Raw genomic sequence first — 24,822 nt, forward strand, 5'->3', positions numbered from 1 at the left:
TATGTCCCTAAAAGGAACAGTGTAAAAAAGGGAGAAAGAAAAGCGAGAGTACAGGGAAAAGACAGTGCACCTATGAGGGTGAGTGAGATCTGGTGGTTAACCCTGCACCTAGTCCTGAATAGGACTGAATAACCTCACCATGAAGACACTTCATTGGTATAGGTGGCCTCGCCCAACTCAGCCAAATCCTATTTACCTTAAGGGAGGAGAGCAGCAGAGGTTTTCTCGGTTTTGCTTTAATTGATCCTTCATTGCTAAATGTACCTAAATCAGCAGAGGAAGGAAACATAATGTGCGTCTCAAAGAATTCAATCAAATACTTTGCTTCCTTGGTTAAGGTTGTGGTAGTCAAAGTGTTCTGAATCATGCCTGCTCTTTTGTCTCTTTCAGCTGAAGGGCAGGTACTACATCCGCCAAGGATGAAATCAGGTGGAAGTCTGAAACTAGAGGTCAAGTAGAGCGGGGAGGTAGTGAACCGAGCACAGTCCTTCCTCCCATCCCTTGGTAAAGGAACCCGGAAATACAAGTTGTCACGCATCAATCGCATAACCACATTCTAAAATATTGATGAAAAAGCTAACCTCCATTTTTATGGGCTAAAAATTGTCTCATGGAAAAAAGCATTGGTGTTCATAGTTCACAAGAACAATGCCTCTTGCCCTGGCGGCTAACCTAATCTTTGGATGTCTGGAATTCAAAGGGCTTTAAAATTAACTATGTAAAAGGGATTTGAATCTAAAGCTGTCTCTGTTTCCTAATTTAAAGCTGGCGATTTCGGCGGGGTTGGGGGTGGGTGGGTGTGGGGAATTGGAGAAGTAAAGATGCTACCAGTTGCTCTCTGGGGTTGGATTACAGGTGGGACAAATTTGGGGTTCACAGAACGCTTTGGATCTGACAGGCGTTTCATGCGACAAACCTTTCTCCCCACCCAGATTTGTCAGCAGTATGCAATTTTCAACATGGGGCAGGTGTTTTCAAAATAAATAATATCCATCAAAAAGAGCCCCGCAAACCCTCAAAAATCAACAACTCCCTCCTCTAATAAGCTAGAACTGTAGTATGAACTTGGGCAGCATGGAAACTAATTAGAAGGAAATCTGTTTGAGCAGATGGTTTTATGAAACGACCAAAATTGAAGAGAGGAAACCCATCTTTTTACATTTATCAAAGCTACTCTTTTTAAAATATCCACTTTTCCCTTCGGTGCAAAACGACTTTACTTCCGAAGCTTTGCGCAAGTACCGCAGGCACCGCAGAGGGGCCCGATCCCGCGGGGGACCTCGGCCAGCCCAGCCTGGGTGCGACGCCGCGTCCAGGCTTAGCACTTCCGCAGCCCGCGCAGACAGCGCCTGCCGCCTCGCGTTCCCACCAGCGCCGGCTGCGGCGGGTATCTGAGCACCGCTGCCAGGATCCGGAAGCGGATCCGCTGTAAGCTGCCCACACCTCCGTCCGCTCGGACCTGGCCCGGGTCGGAAGGTTCCAGGTGGGCCGAATCGGGCTGCCCCAGCCCCCGCGCTCACTTACTGCCAGTCGGCGACTCGCTCGGCGGAGAAGTGGTGCGCTGGCGGGAGGCGGCGGGCGGCGGCTCCGCCTCCGGCCGGGCTGCGGCCCCCGCCAGGGCCGGGGTTTGCTCGCGCACCGCCCCGGCGGCGGCGGCGGCGGCGGCGCGGGCGACCCAGGCGGGCGCGCTCCCCCGCGCTCGCTCGCGCTGTTCGCAGCCGCGGTCCTGCCTCCGGGCGGTATCTGAAGGTGGGGCTGCTTCACCCGCCGATGTTGCGCGAGCGCCGGGCTGAAGTGTCAGAGACAGACAAGCGTGGGGAAAGGTGCCTCCCCGCTGGGTTCTGGAGGCCCTCAACTCGGTTTCCCCGGTTCCAAGACGCTCTCTGGTTGGTCATTTCCATTCTGTGCTCAGGCGCAGAGCAGAGAGACATCTGTTTTCCATAAGCTCCGAGGCAGAGGCAAATCCTGGATTACGTGTTGCCCAGCCCTCGCAACATTCCCAGACCACGCGCGGCAGCTAATCCCCGCACAAAGAGCAAGAAAACAACACGCAAGTTGGTGCCCGGTTCCAGAAAGATTTCCCAGTGCGATGACTAAAGGCTCTCGCGCCCAGCCTCCGGGGAAGGGCCAATCGCAGCCCAGGAGGGCAGAAAAGGGGGGGTTGGCTGGGTTTGCGGGTCTACTCCGGCAAGCACGTCCTCCTTACCAGTCCTGTAAACACACATGCAAACTCTGTCCCTCCCGGGGAAATGGCTTTAGTTTCATGAGGCTGAAGAACCGAAAAGGGCCCGCCTCCATTACAGGACAGTTTATACTATTACAAGCGATCACAACTCCTGAATGTGAGAGAGGACGAAGTCTCTGCGTTTACTTTGGTAAATTCTGACGAGTAGACTACTACACAATCGCGCTGACAATAATGAGAAATTATTGCTTCTTGGGGTCTTATCGTGTATTCTGTAAAATAGGCTGGGGTGGTATGATAAGGAAAAGATAGGATAAAATAGGCAGAGAGGGAAAGGATAGGACCTGAGGTCCCAGGTTAGGGAAAAACACGTATTTTGGAACAATGCTGGGAGTGTCTGCCCGTAGCAAACCTCCTCAGGCTTAAGGTTCCTCTTAAGAATGTAACAGACCCCACCTACTCCCCCTGAGGTTTCCCTCAGGAATTTGACAAAAGACCTAACTAAAAATAAGCAGTAAACCATAAAACGTAGGACCCACAAGGAATGATATGGCCACAGATCACCACTCATACAATGGAAATGAGCCAATCAGGAATGGACAGACAACCCAGCACTTAGAGTTATCCAGCCAGTAAGGGTAGAACCTGAGAAGGAATGAGGGGGAAGGGCGTGTGTGTGTGTGTGTGTGTGTGTGTGTGTGTGTGTGTGTGTGTCTCACCGGGACCTTATAAAACAAGGACCCTTGCCTATAGTCGCAGGCATTCACTTTTGAATGTCCCCTCTCTGTAAAGAGAGGTTTCATACTATTCTTACTTTCTAATCTTATACCCTAATAAACTTTTCCTGCTGCTCATTTTGTGTTCATCTCTTCATTCTTCCAAGCAGTGTATTGAGGTAAAAACCCTGCAACAGTAAGAAGTCTCCCCCTCCTTCCCCCTCCCCCCCAATTTTCTTTGCTTCCTTCTAGAAACATTTGAGGGCCTCCCATATGCCAGGTGCTAGGCTGAGACTAGAAAGCTGGAAAAAGCCTGAAGTCTCTAAAGTACCTTACTATAGGGGGAGGGGAGAAGGAAGCGGAGGGGGGGTAGGGGAGAGGAAGAGACTATAAATTTCCCGGCATGGAGAAATTGCTATGATAGAATGTATGCCCTGAAGGTTACAGGAACATAGAAGCATGTTTTCAATCATGCTGGAAATCAAGGAAGGCTTCCCACAGGAGGCTGCATTCGGGTTTTGAAGACTGAGCAGGGATCAGGCAGGATGAAGAGAGGCAGGGGGAAGATATGAACTTCTGTATGGCTGCAGAAAGCAGGTGAGAGGAACAGAGGTGAGAGCTGTGGTTACGGAGGCTCGCAAGGGGTCAGACCACAAAGGTCTCATCTGCTAAGCTCTGGGATTTGACCTTTGAAAGCTATGGGAACCCTTATGTTTCAGAAAGACTGCTGAGTGGGGCGCCTGGGTGGCGCAGTCGGTTAAGCGTCCGACTTCAGCCAGGTCACGATCTCGCGGTCCGTGAGTTCGAGCCCCGCGTCGGGCTCTGGGCTGATGGCTCGGAGCCCGGAGCCTGTTTCCGATTCTGTGTCTCCCTCTCTCTCTGCCCCTCCCCCGTTCATGCTCTGTCTCTCTCTGTCCCAAAAATAAAAACGTTGAAAAAAAATTAAAAAAAAAAAAGAAAGACTGCTGAGAAAGACATATGGAAGGAAGAGAGCCCAGGAAGGGATAGGAAGAAGGTGGAGTTGGGCTGGGATGGATGGGAAGGACTCCAAAGATGGGAGAGAGGTGAAACCTTTAGGATATCATGCCTGGAAACAGGCAGGGGAGTGCAGCTGTGGGCTATCACCCAGGTTCTGACATGCCCACCAGGGTGGATGGAGAGTACCATCTGCCAGGTCAGAGAAATGAGGGAGGAGGAACAAGTGGGAGACTGATGAGTTGAGTTTAGACAAGCTGACTCTGTGGTTTCTGTAGGATATCCAAATGCGAATATCCGAGCAGGCATTCAGCCCCAGGGATCTGTAAGGTATTTGGGGTGTTATGGGCTAGCAATACAAACGAGACAGTTGTCCACCTATAAGTAAAAGGTAAATAGAGGAATAAAATTCACCTCATTTTCTAGGACTGCCATAACAAAGTACCACAGACTGAGTGGCTTCAACAACCGAAATTTACTGTCTCATGCTTCTGGGGGCTAGATATCCAACAGGACGATGCTCCCTCAGCCAGTGTGAAGCAAGGATCTGTTCCGGGACTCTACTTCACTTCTGGTAGTTCCTTGGGTTGTGGCTGCATAACTCCAGTCTTCACATGGCATTGTCCCTGCGTGAGGGTGTCTAAGTTTCCCCCTTTCTGTAAGGACATGTCAGTCATATGACATCATTCTGTCAGGACATCAGTCTGTCAGGACCCACCCTAACATTCTGAGATCAGTGATGGTTAGGACTTCAATGTATGAATTTCAGGGGGATAATTTAATCCATCACATTCACACTATTTGGATTGAGTTTTTTTTTTTTTTATTTTTTTTCAACGTTTATTTATTTTTGGGACAGAGAGAGACAGAGCATGAACGGGGGAGGGGCAGAGAGAGAGGGAGACACAGAATCGGAAACAGGCTCCAGGCTCTGAGCCATCATCAGCCCAGAGCCTGACCCGGGGCTCGAACTCCCGGACCACGAGATGGTGACCTGGCTGAAGTCGGACGCTTAACCGACTGCGCCACCCAGGCGCCCCTGGATTGAGTTATTAAGAGCAGGATTGGGGGCACCTGGGTGGCTCAGTCAGTTAAGTGCCCGACTTCAGCTCAGGTATTGATCTCACGGCTCTTGACTTCAAGCCCCACGTCGGGCTCTGGGCTGACTGCTGGGAGCCTGGAGCCTGCTTCGGATTCTGTGTGTGTGTCTCTCTCTCTGCCCCTCCCTGACTTGTGCTCTCTCTCTCTCTCTTTCAAAAATAAATAAACATTAAAAAAAAAAGAGGGCTGAACGTGTTGATGAGGAGAAATATCAGCTTTCAGTGCAAAGAGAACAGCTCTGAACGGAAACAGAGAAGACCGATTAGAAAGGTACGTGAGGGATGGCCCACACACATGGAAGAGAAGTGTTTTTAAAAGGACTGATTAACATCGCCAAATGCTTAAAAAGCCAGGAAAGATAAAGCTAGAAATTGCCCATTGCCTTTGGCATTATTGCAGTCGTTGGACCAAATGGTCAGACTGGTAGACGAACATCAAAGGACCCACTTAACTCCAACATCTTATGACCGTAAAACCATTGTCTGAGCAAACCCATTGAGAGAAGCCTGGTATAGTGGACATCTGTTTGAGTCATGCCTTCCATGCCCAACCCACTTTCTCAGCCTCCCTTGCAGGTAGGCCTTGAAACTGTGATGTAGGCTCTGGCAATTGTATGGATAGACATTAGACTTCAGTTGGGATGAGGCAGTAGGAGAAAACAGACCCCAAAGAAGCCATTTTCAGTGGTAGAACCTGGTAGAGACATATGGACCCTCAGGGCCAGCAGGGGGCAAAGGTCCACTAGACAGTTTGCAGTGGCCATGGTCACAGCAGAACCAAGGCTCATTCTGGAACCCTCTGGTGGTATAATTTAGGCATTATTCTTTGCTGAGTGGCCTCCAAGCCTGATTCTCTAGATTTCCTGGAGATTCTCTGAGCCACTTAATATTCTTCTTTTTTAGTAGAAGAGCTTTATTGAGATAGAATTTACATACTATAAAATTCAGCTATTTAAGTGTACAATTCAGTGGTTTTTAGTCTGTTCACAAAGTTGTGCAACCATCACCACCATCTGCCCCAGAGCATTTTCATCACCCCAGAAAGTAATCTCATATAGACAAGCGGTCACTCCCCATTCCACCCTCCTCTAAGTCCCTGGTGACCACTAATTCACTTTCTATCTCTATGGATTTGCTTATTCTGACATTTTATATAAACGGAATCCTAGGGGCGCCTGGGTAGCTCAGTCGGTTGAGCAGCCCACTTCAGCTCACGTCATGATCTTCACAGTTCATAAGTTCGAGCCCCACGTCGGGCTCTGTGCTGACAGCTCAGAGTCTGAAGCCTGCTTCGGATTCTGTGTCTCCCTCTGTCTCTGCCCCTCCCCCACTCGAACTTGGTGTCTCTCTCTCAAAAAAAAAATTAAAATAAATAAATAAATGGAATCCTATAATTTGTAGCCTTTTGTGTTTGACTTCTTTCACTTAGCAAATTTTCAAGGATTATCCATATTGCACCATGTACCAGTAATTCATTCCTTTTTATGGCCAAATAATATTCCATGGCACAACCACACCACATTTTGTTTATCCATTCATCATTTGATGGACACGTGGTTTGTTTCCACTCTCCAGTTAGTACGACTATGGCTGCTATGAACATTTGCGTACAATTTTTTGTTTGGACATATATTTTCTTTTCTCTTGGATATATATCTAAGAGTAGAATTATGGGGTCATTTGGAAGTTCTATGTTTAATATTTTGAGGAACTGCCAGACTATTTTCCAAATAAGTTACACCATTTCACATTACCACTAGTAATCTACGAGGGTTCCGATTTCCTAGTGGGTGTGAAGTGGTATTCATTGTGGTTTAGATTGCATTTCCCTAATGACTAATAATGTCCTGTATCTTTTCGTGTATTTATTGGCCATTTGTGTATCTTTTTTGAGGATATATCCATGAAAATCTTTTGCACATGTTTAAAAAAAATAATTTTAAAAATTGTAATTAGGGGCGCCTGGGTGGCTCAGTCGGTTGAGCTTCCGACTTCGGCTCAGGTCATGATCTCGTGGTCTGTGAGTTCAAGCCCCGCCTCAGGCTCTGTGCTGACAGCGCAGAGCCTGGAGCCTGTTTCGGATTCTGTGTCTCCGTCTCTCTCTCTGCCCCTCCCCTGTTCATGCTCTGTCTCTCTCTGTCTCAAAAATAAATAAAACATTAAAAAAAAATTTTTTTTAAATTGTAGTTAAATATACATAACATAGAATTTACCATTTTAACCATCTTTATGTGTGCAGTGACATTACATAATTCACATTGTTGCATAACCATCATTCTTTCCCCATTTTTAATTGTCTTTTAAAATTTATTTTTTGGGGCACCTGGGTGGCTCAGTCAGTTAAGCATCCGACTTTGGCTCAGATCATGATCTCGCAATTCATGGGTTTGAGCCCTGTGTCGTGCTTGGTGCTGACAGTTCAGAGCCTGGAGCCTGCTTCGGATTCTGTGTCTCCCTCTCTCTGTCCCTCCCTCGCTCGTACTCTGTCTCTCTCTCTCTCCCTCAAAAATAAATAAACATTAAATAATTTTTTTAAATGTATCTTTTATTATCGAAATTTAATATTCTGGATTCAAGTCCCTAATCAGATATATGATTTGAAAATATGTTTTTTTATTCTGTAGGTTGTCCTTTCACTTTCTTGATAATATCCTAATGTTTTTTAATAAGCTCCTTTTATGGTCAAACTAACTAGAGTAGTTTCTGTTGTCAGTCGCTAAGAACAGTGGCAGATGCAGTGAGTTCTATTAAATACAGTCCTTTACTATTTTTTTTCTATAACAATCTCCCTCATTTCACATCTTGTATCCAATATTGCCTTCAAATTTTGGGTGTTTTTGTTTTTCCTAGAGCCTTTCTTATTCTATGTGAATCCCACCCACCCACATTTTACATTTCCTAGGCACAGACCCAAAGTATCAATGGCCACCACTAACATAGGTATAGCTACTAGCAGCCCTCCCAACGATTCCCACCTCTCTCCAGTACTGACTCAGAACCTTGGGAGTCTTGGGCAACGTCCTCCTTGTCTCCAGACCTCTCCCACTCTACCCCTGCCTCTCTGTTACACTGCCATCACCACGTGGGATCTTATGAATGAGATCAGTGTCCTATTTAATCTTTACATCATCCTCAGTGTCTGGGACAAGGCTTTGCAAAAACTTGGAGCACAATGTGTTAAATTGAATTGAATCTTGTGACTTATTTCCTTATTTTTTATTCTAAAATATTTAAGCAATCCTTGATTTTAAACTCTTCTCTTAACGGCCACATTTGGAGGATTAGGGCCGAAAACTGGGTGCAGAACAAATTTATGGTGGTGTTCAATTTATGACTGGAAGAATGGAATTCTTTGGGGAATTAATCTTCAGGAGTTTATGAAAGGTGAAGCTGACAGAGAAAGTTCTCAGGACCCAGAGAGGAGCAAAAGACTATTATTGGGGGTATCACAAGTCTAAGGTGAACGCATTTCCTGGCAGACATTTGTGGTAGATTAGGCTTCATGACTGCCACTGCTCAATTCTTTGAGTCTTCTTCGTTTTGTAGGCTTTCTTATCCCACCTCCTTGCTCCTGCACCTGTACATCAACCTGAAACTGTTCAGAGTAGGGGCTAACCAAAAGGCACCTGTCTGAAATAGCTGGAAAGGGCCTGTGTTCATTCAGTCATAAATCCAACTGATGTTTACTGAGCACACACACTTTATGCAAGGCACCTCTCTGGACACAAAAAGAAACGAGACTCATTTCCTGTAATAAGAAGTTGGATGGTGAATCGGGGGTCAAGACAAACACAATTAACTCTAATCCAAAGCAGAATTAAAGAGGCACTGGGGCGCCTGGGTGGCTCAGTCGGTTAAGCAACCAACTCTTGCTTTCCGCTCAGGTCATGATCTCACAGCTTGTGGGATCAAGCCCCGCTTGGGTTCTGTGCTGTCAGCTTGGGATTCTCTCTCTCCCTCGCTCTCTGCCCCTTCCCCAACTCGCATGTGTGCAAGCACACATGTGCATGCTCTCTGTCTCTCTCTCTCTCTCTCTCAAAATAAATCAGTAAGTATTAAAAAAAAAAAAAAGCATAAAAAACTGTCTTGAGGATTCATGGGAAGAAGAACTCACCCACTTTTTCAAGGAGTAGGAGTGGCTTTATGGAAAAGGTAGGGAGAGCTAGGCTTTGCTTATAAACTTAGGACCTCTAAGCCTGATCTCTGTTCCCCAGTAGCTCCCACACTAGTTGGGAAGAAAATCACATGTACAAGCAGCTGTAATTCAAGACCATATGTGATAAAACGGATTTGGAAGTCACAGAAAAGTGAGAGATCATTTCCTACTAGAGTAACCATACCTTATGGAATGGTAGGCTTGGGCCCTAAGAGATGAAATGGATTTATTAAAATGCATATTTCAGATAAAAAGCAATTAGATGCCCTAGAAAATTTGGAAAACTCAGAAAAGCATTCAGAATAAAATAGAAATCTATCTGTAGATAAATACAGATAAATACATTGCAAGACATACAATATGCTTAATATCTATTTGAATATGAATAGAATTAGTAAATGACATTACCATTTATTGCCCCCCTTTTATTCCCTTTTGCTTTTTTTACTATATATATAAATTTTAGAAACTGTTTTTATTTATTTATTTACTTATATATTTATTTTTTAATGTTATTTTTATTTTTGAGAGAGAGAAAGAGCATGAGCAGGGGAGGGGCAGAGAGAGAGGGAGACACAGAATCTGAAGCAGGTGCCAGGCTCTGAGCTGTCAGCACACAGCCTGATGCGGGCTTGAACTCACTAACTGCAAGATCATGACCTGAGCTGAAGTTGGACACTTAACCGACTGAGCCACCCAGGTGCCCTGAGAAATTGTTTTTAAAAAACACATCTTATAGGGGCGCCTGACTGGCTCAGTCAGTGGAGCATGTGACTCTCGATCTTGGGGTTGTGGGTTTTAGCCCCACATTGGGTGTAGATATTACTTAAAAATAAAATATTTAGGGGCACTTGGGTGGCTCAGTCAATTAAGTGACAGACTCTTAATTTTGGCTCAGTCATGATCTCACACTTTGTGAGACAGAGCCCCATGTAGGGCTCTGAGCTGACAGGTGTGGAGCCTGCTTGGGATTCTCTCTCTCTCTCTCTCTCTCTCTCTCTCTCTCTCTCTCTCTGCCCCTCCTCTGCTCGTTCTCTCTCTCTCTCTCAAAATAAATAAACATTAAAAATAATAACAAAATAAAATCTTAGAAAATAAAAAGAAAATAAAAAAATAAAAATTTAAAAAGAACATATCCTATAAAATTCATTTTATATCAGTAAAATGATTAGAAAACACATTTTTAAACAACTGAGAGTATGCCATTGATATATCATTCATGCCATCAGTTTCCACAGTGTTCACATTTAGACTGTTTCTAAACTTACAACTATTATAAATAAAACTTCAATGAAATTGCTAAATGCAAACCTTTGTCCACATCTCTATATTTTCAGGATAGACTCCTGTAAGTGGAATTATCAAGTCAAGGTATATTAACATTTCTAGTGCTCACAAGAGAGTAAAACACTGCACAATTACTTTCTTGAAAAGTTATACCAATTTACATTCCCATTAGCAATGTATGAAATCGAAATACACACCTTCACCAACAGTGTTACTTTAAAATACTTACTAGTCCAATAAAGAGAAAATAGTAAGTCATTGTTTTTAATTTTGTATTTATTTGTTAATATAGTATTATATGTCAATTATACTTCAATTAAAAATAAAAAATTTTAATTTATATTTATTTGATCACTACTGATGTGAAACATTTTAAATATGATCATTTCATTAATATTTCCTTTAAGTTTCCACTTCATGTTCTTTGCCTATCTTAGGGGGGAACTTGGAGAGAATCTGCAATTCTCTCAACAATCTCGGCTTTCCCATGCTTATCACTGTGTAAGCATCTGCCATGGTAAGTGTGATCTCATTCATTCACTTTCCTCTCTCTCTCTCTCTTTCCCTCCCTCTGCCCCACCTCTCCTCCCTGATACCACTCCCCCAAGACAGTCCCTAAACATAGCCAACTATTTCATCCGGTGCTCAAAGAAAACGTGGTTTGTTGCAACACTAGAGGACAAACTGGTGGTATGGAGACCATACGTCCAGATCGTCAAGGGCCATTTAGTCACTGAGCCTCTCTTGTTAGTACTGACTTTAGAACCTAACCTCCCTCTCTGATGTAAGATTAACCCCCACAGCGTTCCTCTATTGATTTCCTAAGTTTCAAGTGAACCGTACATTCCTGCCTTCCTGCTGTCTGTTCCTGCTGGGCCTGGCATGGCTTTTCTTACACTTTCCCTAGACCAAATCCTGCCTGTCACTGATTATGAAGCTCAAATAGTGGCCCTTGGAGGAAAGTCATCTCTTCCTCTGAATCCCATAGCACACTGAATTTCACTTATAGGATTTCTAACATCCCAAGTGTTCTGATTATGTGCGCATGCAATTCATCTACTTCCTTACTTTATAAACTCCTTGAAGAGTCTACTTGAGTGGGGTCTATGTCTTATTTATGTCTGGATTCTCATATACAGTTAGCAGAGACCCAAAAATGTTTTACAAACTTAAAAATTGAATGTCACTTAACAGAAACACTAAGGGAAAGAGAGCTACTTCGAAAGGGAAAACAAACCTTAATTTTAATTGTATAGACTGTGGTAATATTACAGACTCAATCGTGTCCTCCCTACTCCAAATTCATACATCGAAGCCCTAACCTCCATATTAGGATATTTGGGGATAGGGCCCTCGGGGAAATAATTAAGGTTAAATGAAGTCACAAGGATGGGACTCTAATCCAATAGGATTAGTGTCTTTACAGGAAGAGGAAGGGACACAGAGCTCTCTCCACTTGTGTGCACAGTAAAAAGGCCATGTGAGGACACAACTGCTGTCTTCAAACCTAGACTAGATTCCTCACCAGAACCTGACCATGCAGGTAGCTAGATCTTAGACTTCCAGCTTTCAGAGCTCTGAGAAAATAAATTTCTGTTCTTTAAACCACCCAGTCTGTGGCATTTTGTTACGGCAGGCTGAGCTGACTAATACAGAGGTATGTTAAGATGTTAGGTAAGATGTTAGGTAGAAATGGAAGAGGAGCTCCTGGGTGGCTCAGTCGGTTAACTGTCCAACTTCAGGTCAGATCATGATCTCGCAGGTTCGTGAGTTTGAGACCCGCATCAGGCTGTGTGCTGACAGCTCAGAGCCTGGAGCCTGCTTCGGATTCTGTGTCCCCTGCTCTCTCTGCTCCTTCCCCACTCACACTCTGTCTCCTCTCCCTCCTCTCTTAAAAATAAACATTAAAAAACAGCCTAAACAAAGGAATATTCGTAACCTCATCAAAGAACTCACAGAATCTCACGGTGAGGTCATTTGGGGTGTAGTAAATAAAGGAAGAATTGGGAAGCATGTCTCTTTTTGTCTTGTCATAAAGGCACAAGATACCCTCTCATTCTGCATCTGCTTAAATCCCCTGTGGCAGGCGAATGAAAACTGATAAAAATTACAACGGGCGTCCAGGGACTAAGAAACTGAATGGGGCTAAACAATTCACTTTAGATCAAATATAAAATCAGCAGAGGGAAATAAGCACTAAAATAATATTTCAAAACAGTTGGGAATCTGACAAGGAAATTGTTACTGGCTTCCATGAGAGTAAGAGCATACTCTCTTACCAAGTTTTCATGATGATATATTGACCTTCTTGAGCTGATGCATTAGCCATGGAAAGATGTTCCTGAGTCTCCAGGGACATTACTCAGCAGGGGCATCAGGCCCCATCACAGAACCATGCACGACTTCAAAACCAAGTATTAAGGAAAACCATGTTAGAAAGCCGAGGCGGAAAGAGAATAATTCTCTCTGGGGCCTTAATAATTGTTCTCAGGTCCTTGCCAAAAACTCACTCATCCTAAATTCCGCATATTTTAAATACCTGTCATGGTTTTGAAGCTTCAAACAAAATCTTACTTGGACAAAACAAAAACAACAAAAAGAAGCAAAGGGCTTTTTTAGAACCATACTTCTTAGGACTATTCAGTGTCTTTTCAGTGTTTGCATTAGTGATTAGGAAAAAAGAAACCATGAAAATGTTTCCTTAAAAATGTCCTTTTATCCAACATGAGGAGAAAATATGGTGACAATTCATTTTCTTATTCTTTACAATAGATTTCAAAGCATTCTGTGCCTAACATCCAAAATATACATATTTGATACATAGATTCTTGTTTTAAAATTAAACTTTTAATAGGTATAAATTACAAACAGGAAAGTGCACAAGGCCTAAGGCAACAGCTGAATGAATTATCACAAAGGAACCACAACAGGGTGAGCACCATCCAGATCAAGAAATAGAATATTATCAGATGCCCCTTTCCAGATGCAGTTTTGAGCTAGACACATTTTTTCACAAAACTATTATTAACTATAGTAAGTGCCTAGATCAGCCCACAAAAGCTTAAAAGGTTTATGAAAACATTGTCCAGGGGCTAGAGGGCCATCTCCATTCACCAGGGCCTTATCTAACTTCGATTCCTTAATCAATTGCACAGTGTTCATGGGAACACAAATTAGCATAGCCACCCAGTGTTACTGGAAATGAGTTTAAGGGTATGTTTCCAGATCCTTAAAAATATTCATGTGTTAAGGCCCTAGTCGTCCCAGCTTACAATGTTTTCCTCGAAGCAGTATCAGAGGTGTGATCAGAGTAATTGTCCAGACAGCATCATTGTCCAGGGCAGTAGCTCTGGAATAGCTCTATCACTTCCTAACTATGCAATCTGGGACACAATATTGAACCAACTGCTCTGTGCCTTGCTTTCCTCATCTGTTACATGGTAGTAATAGTAGGTTGTTACGAAGAGTTGCATAAAGAGCTTGAAACAGTGCCTGTCACACAGCAAGTTAACATTTGTTAAGGACTATTAGTTATGATTACAAAACCATTCATCATAGCATTATCTATAATAGAAAGAACTTTGAAAGAAGTTAAATGACCGGGAATAGGGGAATGAATGCATACACTCTTGTGCATCCATCCAAAAAAATATAATGCACCCCTGGGGGTATGGTGTAGGGGGTTAAAACCACAGGCTCTGGAGAGCAAATGCCAGCCTGCCCCTAACCAGCTGTGGGACCTTGGAGAACTTTCTTAACTCTCTGAGCCTCAGTTTCCTCATGTGAAAATAGAGAGTAAGAGTACCTATCTTGGGAGCATTAACTGGCTCATAAACATAAAGCACTTAGAACAGTCCCTGGTATACAGTCAGTGCCTTAAGCAGTGTTAGTCCTCTCCATTTTAAGTTGAAGTGTTGTAGCCTGATTGCCTGGTGACACATCACAGGCACAAAGCTTTCCAGTCACCCGCTGAGAAAGTACGTGCTCTGGGAGGAGAAGGTGAATGGAACAAAACCTAAATCCCTCCTGGAATTGATAGAGGGACTTACAGATACAAGCCTAGGCCTGGAGGCTACGTGCACAATTACCATGTGAAGGAACTGGAAAGAGCTGTTCCCCGGGCAGCACCAGAATGCACTGCTTTGACTAAAAGAAAAAAAAAAAAAGTTCCCCAAACAAAAACTCCCACCACCACAGCAACAAATGAGTTGCGGGGGTCGGGGAGTCGAAATGGTTTTCCTAATCTCCAGCCCTCCCACCACTTCTTTTCTTCTCCCTGCCCCTCTTCTCTACTTGCTTTGGGCTTTCCAGGGACTGACGGAGAGGGAATAGAGATTTACAGCCACTCAGGGAGGAGGCCTGCACAGATTCCACAGAAATAACTGGGGGCTGCTCAAAAGTGACCCTCACCCCACTTTTAAAGCTCTCAGTGTGAGTGTGGACACAAGCCGGACATGCTTTCGTCCTAAAGGAGCAGTTTTACACCCAGCCTTGGAAGTTCACATGTTATTGAGACATTCCTCTGACCCGGTAACCCCGATTCCTGGATAGGACAAAGGCCAGCAGTCACCAAGCCTTATTCCACCCCGACTTCATGTCCCCTTGCTATCAGCGGGAAGGAAGCTTCCCGCTGGAGGCCAGTGTTCCCTGAATACCCCTGGACAGCAATGGGGAAGGCGGGGCGGCTGCCATTGCCCCATCCAGCCCTCCAGTAACAGCTCCGACAATGACACCCCTTGGTTCCTTACATGCGTTGAGTGTGGGAAGAGAGCTGCTTTGTTCAGGCCTTGTCACTATCTTTCCTTGCCACAGTTCCAACTAGGCTTCTGGGGCTTGTAGAGTCACTGCTACCTTATAGAGTCTTTCCATTTTCATTTTGTAATGGACCAGCATTCATTGATATTTATGCTGTGCCCCTAGCATGCCCAGACCACAGAGAGTCTCCAGAAGACACAATAGTTCTCCTCGGTGAGGGGATAAACGGGCCACATTTGTAAAAACAAAACAAAAAACACTGATCACCGCTGTTTTTGTTGTTAAAAATGCTCTTAAAATAGAATCATCCAGTTAAGAGTGCAGGTCAGGGATCAAATGTCTTGAGAACCTTAGTTCTTGTTGCTTGGTCCCCAGTGGAAGAACCTGTATGTCAGTGACATATTAGATTTAGCTCTTCTGGGTGTCCCTGGAAATGCAATTATTGCCAGTTGCTGGTGAGGCACCTGAGGGCTCTAGAAGGAGCCAGCGTGGCAGATTTCATGGGACTTGTGCCTTTTGCTTAAAGCTCCTGTATTTAAAATTAATTCATCCCGGGGCACGTGGATGGCTCAGTCGGTTAAGTATCTGGCTCTTGATTTCGGTTCAGGTCATGATCTCACAGTTCATGACTTCAAGCCCTGAGTTAGACTCTGTGCTGACAGTGCAGAACCTGCTTGGGATTCTCTCTCTCTCCCTCTCTCTCTGCCCCTCCCCCCCCAATAAATAAAATAAAACTTTAAAAAATTACATTAAATTAAATTAAGTCATCCAGGGGTGTCTGGCTAGCTCAGTTGGTAGCACATGTGATTCTTGATCTCAGGGTTGTAAGTTCGGGTCCCATGTTAGGTGTAGAGACTACTTAAAAACAGTATCTTTAAGAATAAAAAGTAAAAAAATAAAATTAAGTCATCCAATGTTGCAACTGGGAAGACCTTGAGAAACTATGATTTGAAGCTATCTTGGAAAGCACACAGTGCTCTTTGTGGCATATAGTTCTGTGGTCAGGTTACAGCTTTAAACTTCAGTTTAAACTGTGTTTTAACCCTCTGGGAAGAGCAGACAGGTTGGGGGAAGGAAGTTCCCAGGCAGTGAGAACTCCATCCTTGGAGGGTCCCCTGTGGGATCCCAGTTAGGATATATTTATTTAGCTCTTTAACACTTCAACGAACACACATTGGAAACTGCCAGCCCTGAGTTTACACTGAGGCTTTAAGGGTGCTGCAGATTTAAATGTTTTCCTCCTACATACCCCTTAAGGAATATGCAGCACTTTCCGAGTTAGATCCACACTGGTGTCAAGGAGCATAGCTGATATTTGTAAAGTCAGGGGCTGGCCCTTTGGCCCCTTGTGGTTTCTAGAGTCAACTGTTTGAGTAATGTCACTGAAGTTCTATTTGCACAACAGCTGCACAATGTGAAGTGTGCCTTTCCCTCAGTGTCAACTTGTCAGGTACGGGGCTAGAAAGTGCAGACTGAGAAGAGTAAACACACCTGGTAGTTAAAGACCTACAAACCAGGAACCGTTCTCCTTGAAAAGCTGAACAGGACTGCAGGTGTGACAAGGGACAGGGTTCCCAGCAGGTGCCACTTGAGGTGAGATATGTGTGTCTAAATGGCTCCCGGGGTTCCCCAGAGCATGCAATCCCAGATTCACCCTCCATCTTTTTTGAGGGGTCCCTTTAACATCCTAGATGACAAAATAGCACACCTGTTAAGTGTATACATGATGGTGTGAATGTGCCGCATTTGAAAATTTAAGGAGACAGAAAGATACATGAAATATAAGGGATTATGAATGAAATTGGTGTTCCACCACTCCACTTACAGAAGTCACCATGCTCTCTATTCCTTAGCCATCTGCAGGGGCTAAGCCTTCTAAACTTACACACGTCAGCCTACGGTGTGGATATATTCTTCACTCCCCACCAGTGCCCCAGATTTGCTCCCAGCTCCAAACCTTGCCTTGCAGGTTCACGCTTCTGTAACTTACAGAACATTTAAATGCTCTCTGCTTGGCACCCTGTAGAGCATCATCTAGAAACTTCCATCAGAATGAATGAGATGATCTATCTGTGAGGGAAAAGGGATGCCTCCATGACAAATACTATGGAGGGCATTCTCCATGTTCTAGCGTTTCTTTTTCTTCTTCTTCTTCTTCTTCTTCTTCTTCTTCTTCTTCTTAATGTTTATTTATATTGAGAGAGAGAGAGAGAGAGAGAGAGAGAGAGAGAGAGAGTGCAAACTCAAGTGTGGGAAGAGAAAAGAATGAAGGGGAAGGAGAGAATCCCAAGCAGGCTCGGTGCTGTCAGCACAGAGCCTGATGTGGGGCAAGATCTCACAAACTGCAGGATCATGACCTGAGCTGAAATCAAGAGTCAGACTCTCAATTGACTGAGCCACCCAAGCGCCCCTCTTCTTCTTTTTTTTATTTAAAATTTTTTTCTAATGTTTTTATTTATTTTTGAGACAGAGAGAGACAGAGCATGAGCAGGGGAGGGGCAGAGAGACAGGGAGACACAGAATCTGAAACAGGCTCCAGGTGCCAAGCTATCAGCACAGAGTCTGATGGGGGGCTTGAACTCATGGACTGTGAGATCATGAACTGAGCTGAAGTTGGACGCTAACTGACTGAGCCACGCAGGCACCCCCTTCTTCTTCTTCTTTTTTTTTTTTTTAATGTTTATTTATTTTTGAGAGAGAGTGTGAGCAGGGGAGAGGCAGAGAAAGAGGTGGACAGAGGATCCAAAGCGGGCTCTGTGCTCATACTCACGAACCATGAGATCATGACCTGAGCCAAAGACAGTTGCTTAACTGACTGAGCCACCCAGGTGCCCCTATCCTTTCAATCCTCATAAAAGCCCAATAAGGTAGATGTGATTATTATTCCCATGTTCAGGTGAGGAAAAGGAGACCTGGAGAGGTTAAGGAACTTCCCAAAGTCTTCATTAGTCACCGGAAACCAGTAGATCTGTGATTGAAGTTCAGCTCTGTTTAAGCTATGTTCTGGTCTTTTTTTTAATTAATTTGTTTGTTTATTCTGAGAGAGAGTGTGTGTGAGCAGGGAAGGGGCAGAGAGAGAGAGAGAGAGAGAGAATCCAAAGCACCCAGGCACCTCAAGCTACGTTCTGGTCTTGATGCATGTATGGGATATTCTTTTTTTTTTTTTTTTTTTTAATGTTTATTTATTATTGAGAGACAGAGAGACACAGAGCGTGAAGAGGGGAGGGGCAGAGAGAGGGGGAGACACAGAATCCAAAGCAGGCTCCAGGCTCTGGGCTGTCAGCACAGAGCCCAACGCGGGGCTCGAGCTCACGAACCGTGAGATCATGACCTGAGCTGAAGTTGGACGCCCAACCGACTGAGCCACCCAGAACATCCCCTGGGATATTCTACTTTTCATAAAAGTTACCATGAAAATTTTTAACAAACAGACATAGACATGATAGCACAATGGATCCCTGAATATTCCGTGCTCAAGATTAAACAACTGTCGAGACCTCGCCACACCTGCTTCATCCTTGTAAGACAATTCTCTTTGGCTCCATTTCCTGTCAGTTCCATCTCACTCGGGATCACTCATTTACTCACATGCTGGGTTTCAACCAGACCAAACAACTGGTTGTTCCCTGAATCCTGTCCCCTGCACCCGGACCTTTGCACATGCTGATCCCCTTGACTCAATGGCTTCCAACCCTGGCACACTGCTATCCACAAGAACCGCCACTGACCAGCTGAATCAGAAACTGCTGACACCAGTCGCCCTTGCCTCCAACTCCATTTGGGCCAGTCTTCCACAGTCTTCCAGGTTCCCTCACTTCTAGTATCATCCTTTCCTCCACAGAGCTCTCACTGATGTCCCAAGTCTGGCTAAGGGTGCTCCCTCCCCCAGCACCTTGTATATATATCTGTTATAACTCTGCCCCAGTGGAGTTCTTCAACAGACTGTGACTTCCTCTAGGGTCAACATCATGGTTTTGAGCTCTGTATCCCCAGAGACTAGCATATGGTAACTAGTGATCAGTAAATGTTTGAGTGAGGAAGGGAGGAAGAGGAAGAAAGCAGACGGAGAGAGAGGAATGAACATGATGCCATCTGTGTTCCTAGCCCTGCAGGTCTCTGAATATGAGGAGCCCCCAGCACCACTTCTGTGAGCATCTGGCCTAACAAGAGCTGCCACCAGGGTACAGATGCTGTGTGGGTCTTACAACAGCCAGAGGGTGGGCAGAGAATAAGAAAATGCGAGACTAGCACTTGTGACCACGCACCCGGAGCAGTGGATCCCAGGCTACTGAGAGCTGTTTTTTTTTTTCCTTTCTCTCTCTCTCTCTCTCTCTTTTTTTTAAGAATTTAAAAAAGTTTATTTATTTATTTTGAGAGAGAGAGAGAAAGTGCAAGTGAGGAAGGGGCAGAGAGAGAGGCAGAGCAAGAGAATCCCAAGCGGGCTCTGCACCACCAGTGCAGAGCCCAATGCAGGGCTTGAACTCATGAACCGTGAGATCATGATCTGAGCCAAATTCACCGACTGAGCCACCCAGGTGCCCCAGAGCTATTCTTTTCTAGGTGTCTCCAATGTTTGCCTCTAGAAAACAGTGTCTGTTTAACTCATTTTCTAATTATCTTCAAACATCCAAAGGATCACCTAAGAAATGTGTACCTGCCTGTTGTATAAAATAACAGACTTGAATGTGTTACCTCCTGAGAAAATAAGAAGCATATTTTTCAAGTCACATGGTCATGATGGTCCAGTGACACAGACCTCGTCGCCCCCACCACCTAGCTGGGGAAGCAGACGCTTAGAGCCAAAGAGGCACCTTTCCCAAGATTATACAAGTAATAAGGTGAGGCTTCAGCCAGGTGTATCTGAATCAAAGGTTTTTCTTTCAACCCCTGTCTTCTTGAGTGCCTGCTTCTGTGTGTTGTCCTTCTTGGGGCACCACACCATGCAGCACGGACCCACCCGTGTGGCAGGGCCAGGCCCCAAATGCCTCCCCTAAGCTGGCCCTTCCTGGCTGTTAACTCAGTGGGGCTAGACCGTTATGCTTCGGCACTCTTACCCACTTAAAGGAAGTTGTTCTTGGCTTTCCCTCCCAATTGCCAATTAGCTTCACGGGAGGCCACATTTTGGTGGCCGTGACTAGATGAATTCCTGAAAAGCTATGAATATAAGTGCCAGCTATATTCCACAGGAAATCCTCACTTCCTAACACAAGCTTATATACTGTATACCTTCCTAGTGACTCACAATTCAGGTCACTTACTGGCTGTGTGACTTTATGCAAGTTACTTACCCTCTCTGCCTCAGTTCCCTTCTCTGCAAAATGAGGACCATTAAGGTCCTTGGTGAGGACTTTAAGGATTTGGTGAGGATTGAGTGAGATAAAGGCCTAGCACATAGTAAGTGTTCAATAAATGGTAGCTGTCATAACCATTAATATTGCCATTGTCATAGCATTTCATCCATATATGCTTGTTTTGTTTTGTTTTTATTTCTTGGGCCCATGAGAAGCATCCTCAGTATGTAAAAGCTCTAGAAGAACATTATTTGTTATTGTAAATCTCCTATGTTAACATTAGTTTATGTAAATTCTGCACCTGAAATTCCAGGAGCCTGGCCTGCCCACATGCTGATAGAATCTAGAGAGGAGCTGTCTTTGTGCCTTGCGGGGTCTCCTGGAATTCACCCCATCTTCCCTCTCACCAGGCCTCTTCTTTGTTCTTCCTCATTTTGCCGTCTTGCCATGTGGGGGTGCTTGTCCAGTGGGAATGGAGAACACTCCACTGTGAAGGAGGCCAGGGTTTATGTGGCTTGAGGCAGCCCTGTCCTCTCCCTGCTGAGCCTCCACTCCGCTGGGCCGGCAGTCAGACGTTCTGTCCCTTCACAAACCACCCACAGGACAACTCATCCCCCTTTCCTGGGCTCTCAGTTCACTGAAGGACACCATAGTTTCACTTAGAAACCACTTGGTAGGGGCACCTGGGGGGGCTCAGCCGGTCCAGTGAAGGGTCAGACTTCAGCTCAGGTCATGATCTCACTGTTTGTGAGTTCCAGCCTCTCATCAGGCTCTCTGCTGTCAGTGCAGAGCCTACTTCGCATCCTTGGTTTCCCTCTCTCTGCCCCTTCCCCACTTGCTCTCTCCCTCAAAATAAATAAATATTAAAAAAAAGAAGAAAGAAAGAAAAAAGAAAGAAAAAGATATCACCTGGTATTTTCATACACTGAGCTGAAACATTCAGGTTGCTTTGAGTCAAATTCACTTAAAAAACAGCCTCTGCATCTGACTTCATTCCTCCAGGAGCCCCAAAACATGTCTTTAATGCAGTGTATCTAAATAATAAATACAAATTCTGGGGATGCAGAGAGGCGGGAAGATTTATAAAGCACTAGATGTCTGAAAGTCCCATGATTCACCTTTATTTTCTCTAAAAGTTAAACCCCACTTCTTCAGTTTTTCAGGCTCTTGTCCGTATCAAACACTGATGGTGAGATCACTGATTTCACAGCGTGAGATTCAATAGAAAGGACAGGACAAAATTCCCCCATCAGAGCTTCCATAGGTGATTTTCCATTCAGCAGCAGGCAGTTGTTCCCAAAGCAATTCCCAAGGCTCCAGCTGTTCCAGCCCCTCCCCGTCATGGGCCGAAACACAGCACACCCCCTCCCTGGCCTCCTGAGTCCCCCTGAGCCATGAAGGGGGTCTTAGCACTAAAAGGGGCATCTGGGCTGATGAAACCCGGCACAAAGACTGGAGTCCAAGCAGTTTTCCACGCTCACTCATTTGCTTCCAAGCCAGAAACCAGAAAGAACCCCCAGATGGGCTGGCTAAGCCCATTTCAGGCTCCCCCTCCCCCCCCCCCCCCCCCCCCCCCCCCCCCCCCCCCCCCGCCCATGGCGTCTTCTGGCTCCACTGACTTCTCTCTTGGGTTGTCAAGGACAAATGCTCTAATTGCCTGGGGCTATTCCTTCATTCCTGAGCCCCGCTGCAGACGGCCATAGTACCCTTTGAATACTTTTATGGGCAGTAAAACTTTACAGCCTGCCAGCTCTCAACTGTTCCCACATTTCTGAATAGAACTATTTATGACATACAAGACTACTATGGTTTGCCCTTTGAGAATACCAGCAGATATTAGACCCCTTCAAACAGGGTCGACGGAGTTACATGGGCTAACAGCTGGCTTACAGAAACCCCACAGTGGCCGGGCCAGGCTCCTAACTGAACTCTTCAGTTAGGAAATAAAACAGCCTCTGAGTCTCACAACATCGCTGAAGCGGCCGTGGGCTTTGCCTCTTCATGTTGCTTTGCTGTCAAACCCACTTGCGTCTCTTCCCCACTTTTTGGCTTCTCTGCGCACTTCTTGCCTGGGTTGACCAGGATCACTATGAGCTTTGTCAGCAAATCTCGGAGAAATGATCTTCTCCTTCCGTTGTTAGCAGGCCAGAAATGAACACCAAGAGAAAGCTAGCAACTCAGTCACAACTTGTTTCTCTCAAACAGTGCCCAGGATTAATAAGCAGCAAGCCCAGAAAAAGCAGCATCATACACTCAGAATCATCCTTACCCGTGTTCCATGACGGCTACTCCTGGGCATCAGAGACTGGCCCCAGCCTCCTCGGATGTGGGGACTCAGCTCTCTGCAGCCCACAGACAATTGGGCCCATTATAGTCATCAGGCTGCTGAGTTAAAGGGTGGCCCTTACAAAAATATAAACAGCTTGTCAGCACAAGCCAAAGGGGCGGGGCTGCAGTATCAGGGGACAATGGGAGCCAATGGTCAGCCTCTCTGGGCTCTGTTAGCTTAAGATATTATATTTCATTCTGAAGTCGGGGAAACTGAGAATCTGAGAGAGAGTCAAATAGAAAGGGCCAAGTCCTCATCTTTATAGCCCAGCAGCAGGAAAGGAGTCTGAGTTGAAAAGTTTAATTACTGCCTGCAGACCAATTTCAAGGAAGAGTCTGTATGCCTCACACGGAATAATATACATTTTAAAAGTCACAAACATTGTGTTGTATTAGCCGTCTTCCTTCTTCCGGTGGTAATAAATGTACTGTTTATTGAGGTGGATAGGAGTTTTCGAACCAAAGAACAAAGTCCCAGGAAGGTGAATTTACGATATACTTATTTTGTTGAATCAAGTGTCGGATAAGAAGCATTCGTTACCTCTACAGAGAACATGTTGGATTTGAGTGGTAGGTCTTCAAGAATCCAGAGAAATAGGCTCATTTTAATCCCCAAATATAAACGGCTCACAGTCATTTCTTAAGTGCTCACTTAATCATATGCAAACAAAGCAGAAGTTAGTTCAGTGTATTTGGAAGAAGAAGGCAGGATAGCTACGGCTTTTTTCTCTCTCTGGATCTTAACTAAATTCTGCTTTTTTTTTTTTTTTTAATGTTTATTTTTGAGAGAGAGAAAGACAGCATGAATGGGGAAGGGGCAGAGAGAGAAAGAGGGAGACGTAGAATCTGAAGCAGGCTCCAGGCTCTGAGCTCTCAGCACAGAGCCCGACTCAGGGTTCGAACCCATAAACTGTGAGATCTTGACCTGAGCTGCAGTCAGATGCTTAACTGACTGAGCCACCTAGGCACCCCTCTAAATTCTGCTGTTAGACGCTTAACTGACTGAGCCACCTAGGCGCCCCTCTAAATTCTGCTCTTAAAGCAATACTATGCCTGCTGAACCTTTCAATACCCTACGATAATAACCAAGAACAAGAAAATAAACTGTGGCTTTTTTTCTTCATATGATTTCTAAATAATACACTGAGGTAAAAATAAAGTTAAGAGCTATTTGCTTGATTTGTGGCATTACATAAATTATAGCCATACAAACTTTGGGAAAAGTACAGTCATTACCATTTGGAACGGTCTCATTATTTATATAGGGAAGCATAGTAGCTATCAAAATGAACTAGCAAAGAAACAGAAAAATGTTGAAATATACTTACTTTCCACAAACTCTGTATTAAGCCCTTCTGATTTCAACCATAAAAATAATAATCAAAAGGCACTGTCCTTTCTAGTCTATGTTAGTTTAAAAATATGATTCTGCCGCTGATACTGAATTAATATTAAAGTAAGAGTCCTCTCGTGGTTCTTCCAAATAGTGTACGAAGCTGCTTCTGAGTCTTCTCTTTTAATGATTCCAAAGGAGCTGTTGGATCTGTACTCACATGGCTCTTGACTTTAAAGTACAGGTTACCTTCTGGAAAAGGTCTTGTTTTCCTCTAAAGCATTAAGATACAAAAGCATAAAAAACAAAAACAAAACACTCTAGGCTCTGTTCACTAAAAGCATGAAGAGCAAAAGAAAAAATAGATAAGCTGGACTTCACTGAAATTAAAAACTTTTTTTTATATCAAAAGACATTATCAAGAAAGTGAAAAGGCAACCTATAGAGTAGGAAGACATATCTGCAAATCATACATCTGAGAAGGGTCTAGTATCAAGAATATATAAAGAACTCTTATGACTCAACAACAAAAAGATAAAAAAAACTTTTTCAATAGACAAAGGTCTTGAATAGACATTTCTCTAAAAATGATACACAAATGGCCAACAAGCATGTGAAAAGATAGATATTCAGTATCATTAGTCATTAGGGAAATGCAAGTCAAAACACAACCACTGGGACAGGTATTAAAAAAAA

The 24,822-nt window shown here is 44.5% G+C and overlaps 1 protein-coding gene across 7 annotated transcripts in view; it reads right to left on the minus strand.

Moving 5' to 3' along the window:
* The window catches only part of TRIM2 (tripartite motif containing 2), a 119,631-nt gene extending 96,754 nt beyond the window's left edge, over nucleotides 1-22,877 (minus strand). For 3 of the 7 annotated variants that reach the window (XM_011281615.4, XM_011281618.4, XR_006596684.1), the window contains exon 1: nucleotides 22,735-22,876. In XM_011281615.4, coding sequence (XP_011279917.1) covers nucleotides 22,735-22,764 — 30 coding nt within the window. In that variant the 5' untranslated portion in view covers nucleotides 22,765-22,876. Of the gene's footprint in view, nucleotides 1-1,524; nucleotides 1,725-22,734 lie in introns of those variants that run through there. The other 4 variants (XM_019828831.3, XM_019828832.3, XM_023252759.2 and 1 more) reach the window with 4 other exon arrangements.
* Between the last annotated feature and the right edge of the window lie 1,945 nt (nucleotides 22,878-24,822).

The sequence above is a fragment of the Felis catus genome, chromosome B1 (assembly GCF_018350175.1).
Source record: "Felis catus isolate Fca126 chromosome B1, F.catus_Fca126_mat1.0, whole genome shotgun sequence".
In the NCBI taxonomy this organism is placed as follows: Eukaryota; Metazoa; Chordata; class Mammalia; order Carnivora; family Felidae; genus Felis; species Felis catus.